Source organism: Borostomias antarcticus (assembly GCF_949987555.1).
Source record: "Borostomias antarcticus genome assembly, chromosome: 15".
NCBI lineage: Eukaryota > Metazoa > Chordata > Actinopteri > Stomiiformes > Stomiidae > Borostomias > Borostomias antarcticus.
In genome coordinates, this window is record NC_140248.1 from 16,866,590 (window position 1) to 16,876,589 (window position 10,000).

A 10,000-nucleotide genomic window follows, 5' to 3' on the forward strand; every position below is an offset into this window, starting at 1 on the left:
TCATGATGATGATTAGCATCATGGTTTCAAAGGCTTTATTGATCGGGGCTCATGCTGGAACTGCCGCCTAGAGATATGATGCTGAGCGTAGACCGGCATTGAACCAGGGCTGTCACGGGCTCAATGCTAAGCAGTGTTTCTTGCTTCGTACCTTTGCTGTGGCTCCGGTCATGTCTTCAGTGGCGTGTAACGCCTCGTTCGTCCCCCCCTCCCGTCCTCAGGCCGGGGGCTCAGACGTGGAACGGACCAAGAAGAAGAGACGAGGGGACCGCTACTCCGTTCAGACCTCGCTGATCGTGGCGGCTCTCAAAAAGATGCTCCCTATCGGCCTCAATATGTGCTCCCCTGCCGACCAGGAGCTCATCAACCTGGCCAAGATCCGATACTCCCTGGTACTGCCCCCCATCTGCCCTCATACTTCCCTCTCTGTCCTCCTCCTGCCCCCTCCTGCACTCCTATTGCCCCTTCTGCACTTTTTCCCCCTTACTACCATCCTACTGCCCTTCTGCCACCTCTACCCCCTTTGCCTTCTACTGCCCCCTCTAAACCCTCTGCCTTCTACTGCCCCTCTAAACCCTCTGCCCTTCTACTGCCCTCTCTACCCCCTCTGCCTTCTACTGCCCCCTCTACCCCCTCTGCCCTTCTACTGCCCCCTCTTAACCCTCTGCCCTTCTACTGCCCCCTCTAAACCCTCTGCCTTCTACTGCCCCTCTAAACCCTCTGCCCTTCTACTGCCCCCTCTAAACCCTCTGCCTCCTACTGTCCCCCCTGCCTTCCTGCTGTAGGCTGCACTGCCCTAGTAGCCATGGATGAACCCACTGTCTGGATCATACAGCTGCATCTCAGAAAATTAGAATATTGTGAAAAAGTCCATTATTTTCTGTAATTTAATTCAAACAGTGAAACTTTCATGTATTCTAGATCCATTACACAAAGTGAAATATTTCAAGCCTTTTTTGTTTATGATCGTACAGTATGTTCAGTATGTTCATTTATACACTCAATACTTGGTGGGGGCTCCTTTTGCACAAATTTCTGCATCAACGTGGAGCATGGCATGGAGGAAATCAGCCTTGAAATATTTCACTACATGTGCAATTAATCTATAATATATGAAAGTTTCACTTTTTGAATTAAATTCTGGAAAATAATGACCTTTCCACAATATTCTCATTTTCTGAGATGCACCTGTAAGATTAGTGGTGAATAGATTGATGCACCTGGTGACAGCTGAAGCAGATGTCTTCTAGTCTATGTCCCACGCTGTCCTGACTAACTACCAGAGAGTCTTCTAGTCTATGTCCCACGCTGTCCAGACTAACTACCAGAGAGTCTTTTGTCTTGCAGAGAGACACCGATGAGGAAGTGCGCGAGTTCCTGCAGAACAACATGCACCTTCAGGGCAAGGTGAGACGGAACGGTACTGAAGGTTCTGCAGGCTGTTCCTCTGTCGTCTCCCCATTCTCCATGTGGCTGGAGTAGGGGGAACTTGGCTTGTTGAATTCTACTGTGATGGTTGTCTGTCGGTCTGTAGGTCTGTCGGTCTGTAGGTCTGTCGGCCGGTATGTCTGTCTGTCTGTCTGTCTGTCTGTCTGTCTGTCTGTCTGTCTGTCTGTCTGTCTGTCTGACTGACTGACTGACTGACTGTCTGCCTGTCTGTCTACCTGTCTGTTTGTCTGCCTGCCTGCCTGCCTGCCTGCCTGTCTGTCTGTCTGTCTGTCTGTCTGTCTGTCTGTCTGTGTGTCTACCTGTCTGTCTGTCTGTCTGCCTGCCTGTTTGTTGGTCTGCCTGTCTGTGTGTCTACCTGTCTGTGTGTCTACCTGCCTGTGTGTCTACCTGTCTGTGTGTCTACCTGTCTGTTGGTCTGTGTGTCTACCTGCCTGTGTGTCTACCTGTCTGTGTATCTACCTGTGTGTGTGTCTACCTGTGTGTGTATCTACCTGTGTGTGTGTGTGTGTGCAGGTGGAGAGCCCGTCCATGCGCTGGCAGATGGACCTGTATAAGGAGATGTCTGGGAAGGCCGAGGACGCTGACGTCCCGGAGAAGGTGGTGAAGAGAGTGCAGGAGGTCTCCGCCGTGCTTTATCACATTGAGGTGGTGAGTACACACACACACACACAGTACACACACACACACACACACACACACACACACAGTACACACACACACAGTACACACACACAGTATACACACACACGCACTGTGTCTGTCTTGCTCAAGGACACTTCGACATGTGGACAATCGGAGCTGGGATTCGAACCACTGACCCTTCAATCTTTGAACAACCCGCTCTACCAACTGAGCTACTGCCTTGCCTTGTCATCCATTCTAGAATAATCTCTCTTACTCTGCACCTCTCTGACCTAGACCGAACGCCCCTTCAAATCCAAGAAGATGGTGTGGCACAAGCTGCTGTCCAAGCAGAGACGCAGGGCGGTGGTGGCCTGCTTCAGGATGACCCCTCTCTACAACCTGCCCAGGTGAGAGTCCTACTCCCGAACGGAGGAAACAGTACCGACTGCAAACATACTGGACTCTAGGGCTGGGTTTAAAAAATGGGTTAATCGATTCTGAATCAAATGATTCAGAATTGATTTGTGAATCCCAAAATCGATCTTTTATTTAATGAATGAATGAATAAATGAAGGAATGAATAGTTCATTAATTCATTCAATGATTCATTCATTCATTCATTTTTGGAAATCAGTATCGATACCCAGCCCTAGTATTGATGTGTTGCATAACTTGGCAGTCATGTAATTAAGGTTACAGTTAAAAAAAACAAACAGGTTTTAGTAACACTAAACGAATCGATATCGGAATCGAATCGATTCTTGAAATTCAAATCGATACCCAGCCCTACTGGACCCGCTCAACGCGTTAGCCCATTCTTAACAGAACCACTACAACCATGGAACAGCGATATCCCTCTCCCAAAACCCAAACAACAGCCACACTGCTCTGTCCTGTCCCCCTCCCAGGCACAGAGCCTCCAACATGTTCCTGGAGGGCTACAAACGCAACTGGATTCACACCGAGGGATATTCCTTTGAAGACCGGATGATAGACGACCTGTCGGTAAGTGAACGAACGCTGTGCAGAACTCCATATACTCCGAATACCGTAAGTTCACGCGCAGGTACAACTGTGCACGCTTACCTGGAGAGGGGCGGACGTCCTCCTGGGCTCACGCTTGCACTTGTACCTCAGAAAGCCATGGAACAAGAGGAAAGAGAGGAGGAGGAGGAGACCGAGACCAAACCAGACCCCCTTCACCAGCTCATTCTGCATTTCAGTCGTACTGCTCTCACAGAAAAGAGGTTAGAGTCACCGTCTCTCCCGGGTGCTTTCAGAAAAAGTCAGTTGAGCGCAACACCGTAAACGACATGATTCAACAACTTCCTTGTCTTCCTTTTATTGCAGTAAACTCGATACAGATTATCTATACATGGCATATGCTGATATTATGGCAATGGTGAGTTGTTTGTTTTTGTATAAAAACCTTCACTGTTTGTGTGAAAATCAGTGCAATTTCACAGTCCCGTGAAAGCACACCGTCATTGCCACCCGCCATGCTCATCATTTGGGTTGATAATATGGCTGACGTCTTTTCCCCACTTGTCTCTGCGTTTCCAGAGTTGTCATAACGGTGAGGAGGACGCAGAGGGAGAGGAGGAGGAGGAGGAGGGGGCGGAGGATGAGATGTCCTTCGAGGTGCGACAGTCGGAACTGGTAATGGGCAGCCAGGGGGCAGGGAGACCGGGACACACTGGAGCGGTAGCTCTCCGCGCATCGAGTGACCGCGTCATCGGCCATCAGACATCAACTCCCCATCTGCACCCACATCTCTCCCGTCTCGTTCTGTCCGTCTTCTCTCTCTGTCTCCTCTCTTCGTGTGTCGTGCTTCGTCCCTTTTGGTTTATAATGGTTTGCGACTCGCCTCCCAGATAGCAAGCGGATCTGGGCCATATATGGACCGGAACTAAGCCACAAGAGACAAATCTGGCCTGTATATGGCCCTGATCGGATTGCTGTCTGGGCTTGGTTCACAGTAAGTTAACACGCCGTGTCAGTGTTGTTTTAACCCACAAGGCGATCAGAAAAACTCTGCGTACCATACAAGAACCATCATTTCATAGCACTGAGCTACCTGCTAAGCACACATCACTAGTAATGAAAATTTAACAATTGAGCTTGTTTAAAGAAGACAGTCTAGCAGGGAGGATTGTGTTTACCAGGGTAGATCAGAGTTATGTTTTGTGACGCTATCAAGGTAATGGCTCCTCCACTCTTTTGATTGGGACACTCAGTTATGTGTATGATGTTCTGGCATATTATGTACTGGAAACTTCCTGGTAATTTCATACGCATGATTGGATAAACATGTTTGGATCTATACTGTAATTGGATGAACAGGTTTAGACGACGACAGGGGATTGGTGGAAGCCATAACCAAGCCTTCCTGCATTAGGCTTGCTAGCCAATCACCGTCAGCTCACACCCTCTATGTACTGCATGGTACTTCTTGTAGACTCACTCCCGTGAGACTTTTACCAGAGCTGATCTTCTCTGTTTCTCACAACGTAAACAACTACTCACCTTCTGACCCGTCCGTGCCCCGCCCCCTCTCTGTGTGTCGCTTCTCCATGTTCTCTATTTCCCCTTGTCTCTGTCTGTCTCTCTCTGCACACCCCATCACACCTGCGTAACCCGTTCATCTCTAATCACTGAATGTTACTGATCAAACGTTCCTTTCCATACTTACCTAGCATATTGACAAACAGACTACAGTGAAAGCCAGTATCTTTCCAGACACATAGACTGACTCATACCGTAGGGCATTTTTCACCAACGCATTTGACAACAGATCTCCTATCAGTCTGTAGGTGACCTGCCCCTGACGCTAGGCTCATCTAGCAGATCTCCTATCAGTCTGTAGGTGACCTGCCCCTGACGCTAGGCTCATCTAGCTCGGCCCTATCTTCATTACCACTGCTTTGGTAACTCCCAGTAAGCAATCTCCAGCGCCCCTGCAGCACACATACTGGGTAGCTCACGGTCAGGCATACGCGGGTGGCGGGTGGAGCTTTGGGCGGGTGGTGGGTGGAGCTTTGGGCGGGCGTGGGCGGGCGGAGTCGTGGGGTGGGGTGGGGCGCTGTGGGTGGACTTGCACGGTGGGTGGGCTCTGGGATAGAGGAATTCACTCTGAAAGGCTACCCTTTTTTCATGTTTACACACTGTACCCTATGTTTTCTCTGAATATCAGTCAGTCGTAAACTGGAAATCTGGTCCACAGCAGCATGCAAGGTGGTCAGGGCTGTTTGCTGTAGTCTTAACGTTTGCTCCAGCCAGCAAACGTGAGCAAGTAGTGCAACGAATCCATGATGCATTAACTGGGGGAGAGAGAATGGTTGTGTGACAGACAGACAGCATGACTGTAGACAGACCGTAGACAGTAGTACATGAGATCAATACACATTTGAAGAGACTGTAGAAAAACAATAGCCTGGAAGCCAGACTTCCTCGTTTTTTTCTAGTCTAGCTTCCAGGCTAGAAAAATAAATGTTACGGTAGTGGACAGACTAGTGGGCAGGCTAGTTTCAGCCAGGGAGGAGTACATAGAAGGAATAGCAACGGTCGACAGTCAAATGATAGTGAGAAACAGTAACCTCCAGAGATGATTGTACGGTAGATGCAGACAGTGGAGTCAGGGAGCTGAGTGGGCTGCAGCCGAGTGACTGGGGGGTGGGCGCGTGAACAGCAGGACACGGTCACAGCGTCTCTGTCCCACACAGGAGAAAGAGATGGAGAGACAGAGACTCCTCTACCAGCAGTCCCGCCTGCACAACCGCGGGGCGGCGGAGATGGTGCTCCAGATGATCAGCGCCTGCAAAGGTACAGTGCTGTGTAGCCAGTGTCCATAGCTTTATAGCTGGTGTCCATAGCTGGTCTCCGTAGCTGTTCTCCATAGCTGGTCTCCATAGCTAGTCTCCATAGCTAGTGTCCATAGCTAGTGTCCATAGCTGGTCTCCATAGCTGGTCTCCATAGTTAGTCTCCATAGCTAGTGTCCATAGCTGGTCTCCATAGCTAGTGTCCATAGCTGGTCTCCATAGCTGGTCTCCATAGCTGGTGTCCATAGCTGATCTCCGTAGCTGGTCTCCATAGCTGGTCTCCATAGCTAGTCTCCATAGCTGGTCTCCATAGCTAGTCTCCATAGCTGGTCTCCATAGCTAGTGTCCATAGCTGATCTCCATAGCTATTCTGCTTAGCTGGTGTCCGTAGCTGGTCTCCGTAGCTGGTCTCCATAGCTGGTCTCCATAGCTAGTCTCCATAGCTGGTCTCCATAGCTAGTCTCCATAGCTGGTCTCCATAGCTAGTGTCCATAGCTGATCTCCATAGCTATTCTGCTTAGCTGGTGTCCGTAGCTGGTCTCCGTAGCTGGTCTCCATAGCTGGTGTCCATAGCTGGTCTCCATAGCTGGTCTCCATAGCTAATGTCTATAGCTGGTCTCTTTAGCTAGTGTCCATAGCTGGTCTCCATAGCTAGTTTCTACTGGACTGGTTGTCTACTGGAATGTCCAGAGCTGGTCTCCATAGCTAGTGTCCATAGCTGGTCTCCATAGCTAGTGTCCATACAGTAGCTGGTCTCCATAGCTAGTGTCCATACAGTAGCTGGTCTCCATAGCTGGTGTCCGTAGCTGGTCTTCATAGCTAGTGTCCATAGCTGGTCTCCATATCCACATATGAAATGTGGAAACCCACAGTGATGCCTGCTGTCTGCTCTGCTTAGGCGACACAGGCTGCATGGTGTCCTCCACTCTGAAGATGGGCATCTCCATCTTGAACGGTGGCAACACTGAGGTTCAGCAGGTATGATTAACACACATGAGTTCGTCAGGTATGGTTATTAGAAATTACCATTTGTAGAAGACTTTGCTGATCAATGGTCCCACTGTCTCTCTCCAGAAAATGCTGGACTACTTAAAGGACAAGAAGGACGTCGGCTTCTTTCTGAGTGTCCAGGCATTAATGCAAACCTGCAGGTTCGTTTTCAACTCTGACATAATCTGTGTCCTTCTTAAAGTCGCACTGAAACGGACGTTCGAGATCATCCAACTTCCGTAGTTTGACGTATTTCCGACGCAAACAAGCTATGAGGGTGGGACATAATGTTTATAGGAATTTGATTGGAACATTGACAAGTGGACAGGTTTTAAGAACTTTAGACAGATTCGATAGAAGGATAGCATTGATTGACGGGTGGATGTCGTGAGATTATTGGCCTAAAATCTAAGGTACCTGTTGTCGTCATTGCATGTGACCTACCGTTTTCCAGGAAGTAAGAAATTATATACCTTGATATAAGATTACAACAAAAGTAGAATTTTGTAATTTCTTTGGCATACATCGTTGAATAGGTGAACACTATGACCAATTATGTGAACCAAAATGGGAAAGAATGTTTTTTTCATTTCAGTGCGACTTTAAGTATAGAACCATCTTGTGTTCAACAGCTATGAAAATAGAGTATGGCTCTAGCAGGGTCCGTAGCAGGTGACTCATAACAAACGTGTGTGTTTTTTGTCCTGGCAGCGTCCTGGACCTGAATGCCTTTGAGAGGCAGAACAAGGCCGAGGGGCTGGGTATGGTGTCGGAGGAGGGGACCAGTAAGTCTCATTGCTCTGTGTGGATCTCTGTAAGTACGTCTCATCCCTCTCACAGGAGAGCAAGCAAACCCAGCATCTAGACACGAAACACTCTTCAAGGCATAACTCATAAGTGTACATAGGAATAGACTTGAGTAAAAAAGAACAGGCCTTGCAGGCCAGAGCCTTGCATTCAGGAGCGAGGAGAGCATTCTGTACTTGAAGATAAAGATGTGTAGTTTTACTGATCATCGGAAGGCAGTGTGTAATTTACAACAGCAGTTTATTTTAAGGGAGTCCATTGATTGAAGGAGATACTAGTATGTCTTGACCTAGCTTTTTCATTTTGGCATCTTCAACACTTTGTCGATTGATTTTCTAGTCTAGTACTGTATTTTGACCTGCCGGTAGTTGTAGAGTATAGTATCATTTTAATCTAATTCTCAATTTCGCTTTGGAATTGAGAAAATCGAACATTATTAAATCATTGATTAAATGGAATGTTGTAAATCCCCACTCCCACCTCCTGGCGTCAACTCACCTCCCTCTCTCTCCCTGCCTGTCATCATCACCTCCTTCCTCCCTCCCTCCTCCTCCCTCCATCTCCCCCCTCCTCCTCCCTCCTCCTCCCTCCATCTCCCCCCTCCCCCCTCCATCTCCCTCCTCCTCCCTCCTCCCCTGGTCCTCAGACATGAAGCTAGAACGGGGTAAATTATACCTCTGTCCCTCTCTCTGTCTCTCTCTCTCTCTCTGTCCCTCTCTCTCTCTGTCTTTCTCTGTCCCTCTCTCTCTATCTCTCTCTCTCTATCTCTGTCCCTCTCTCTCTCTCTCTGTCCCTCTTTCTCTCTCTCTCTCTCTCTCTCTCTCTCTCTCTCTCTCCCTCTCTCTCTGTCCGTATCCCTGTCCCTTCATCTCCTCTAGCTCTCTGTCATTCTCTGGTGTTGTGGAGTCTACCTCTTTCCTTTCATACTTAATGAATGTGTGTCATTAAGTCATTTTCAGTCATGTGGTGTAACAGACTTTGACTGAAAACTGCCATTGAGTGTTCAACCCCAGATCTACTGAAACTCCAAACCTCACCACTCAGTACCTGGTGTTGGTGACACTGTGCTTTTGATCGCATAATCAGCATCACTGAGCATAATTGATGGAGCGATGTTTGAATCCCTTTGTCACACACTGTATAATTTGGTACAACCAGGATCCCCTCTACCTGCCCCGCCCATGTGACCCCTTTCATGACTTAATCTCCAGAACAACCTCTACTCCTCCACCCCCACCTGCATGATGCATAGCCCATATGACCTCTGATCTTTGACCTCAGTCCAGTTTGAGGGGTGCAGTAGGTTTGTGCTGCATGGCTGTGTGTGCTTGTTTGTTTGTTTGTTTGTTTGTTTGTTTGTGTGTGTGTGTGTGTGTGTGTGTGTGTGTGTGTGTGTGTGTGTGTGTGTGTGTGTGTGTGTGTGTGTGTGTGAAAATTGGACTTTGGTAGGAAGGTCCTCACAACATTTGACCCTAATTTTAGTCAGGTTTTAGGGCTTGGGTTACTTTTATGGTTAGGGTTAGGTTTAGGGGTCAAAGGTTATGTTAAACATTTAGGGTTATGCTTAGGTTTAGTTTTTTTGGTGGGCTAATGGTTAGGGTCAAGGTTAGGTTAGGGGTCAAGATTAGGGTTAGGTTAGGGGTTAGGGTGATGAGTAAATGGTTATGGTTAGGGGTTAGGGCTAGGGTTAAGTTTAGCGGTTCCCATTAAGAAAGCATGTGTGTGTGTGTGTGTGCGTGCGCGTGTGTTTGTATGTATGTGTGTGTGTGTGTGTGTGTGCGTGCGCGTGTGTTTGTATGTGTGTGTGTGTGTGTTTGGGAAAACTGTGGCGTCAGCTCCTTCTTACTGTATATATCTGTTCAGTACAATATTCATGTCTGTTGTACTGTACCTATTCATGTTGATGTGACTGTGTACTTATATGTGTTATCCAGTTGATGAACATCTGCGGTTTATTTTTTGTACCTTTATGCATGTGAAATTATTTATTATTTGGGTGCTTTGTATTTGCTTAATTATTTGAGTGCTTTGTATTTAAAAGTATTTTTGTAACTGTTTCTGTGCGTGTGCTTTTACTGTACATACCAAACTCATGTTCTGGGGTTGCTGGAGTAGACTGACTGACAAACAGTAGAGAAAACCTATTGGGAACAAAAACATTCATGTCTAGGGGTCTGAATTAGCTGAGAGAGTAAAATCAGTCAAGGTTTTTTTTGTTTTTGTTTTACCATACTGTAATACTCCTTGTTTGCCTTGTTTGAGGTAACTGCATCTGCAGCAGTGAGACATACTGTACAGTGTACTGATCCGA

The 10,000-nt window shown here is 47.7% G+C and overlaps 1 protein-coding gene across 1 annotated transcript in view; it reads left to right on the forward strand.

The window, feature by feature from the left end:
- Window positions 1-10,000, forward strand: part of LOC311318146 (ryanodine receptor 1-like) — a gene marked incomplete at both ends in the record, with an annotated part of 62,724 nt that overhangs the window by 42,117 nt on the left and 10,607 nt on the right. Inside the window, 12 exons of the mRNA XM_084449386.1 lie at window positions 222-392; window positions 1,348-1,407; window positions 1,963-2,097; window positions 2,368-2,480; window positions 2,982-3,078; window positions 3,211-3,320; window positions 3,424-3,475; window positions 3,637-3,732; window positions 5,796-5,895; window positions 6,791-6,870; window positions 6,967-7,043; window positions 7,594-7,667. Coding sequence (XP_084305512.1) covers window positions 222-392; window positions 1,348-1,407; window positions 1,963-2,097; window positions 2,368-2,480; window positions 2,982-3,078; window positions 3,211-3,320; window positions 3,424-3,475; window positions 3,637-3,732; window positions 5,796-5,895; window positions 6,791-6,870; window positions 6,967-7,043; window positions 7,594-7,667 — 1,165 coding nt within the window. The remainder of the gene's footprint in view (window positions 1-221; window positions 393-1,347; window positions 1,408-1,962; window positions 2,098-2,367; window positions 2,481-2,981; window positions 3,079-3,210; window positions 3,321-3,423; window positions 3,476-3,636; window positions 3,733-5,795; window positions 5,896-6,790; window positions 6,871-6,966; window positions 7,044-7,593; window positions 7,668-10,000) is intronic.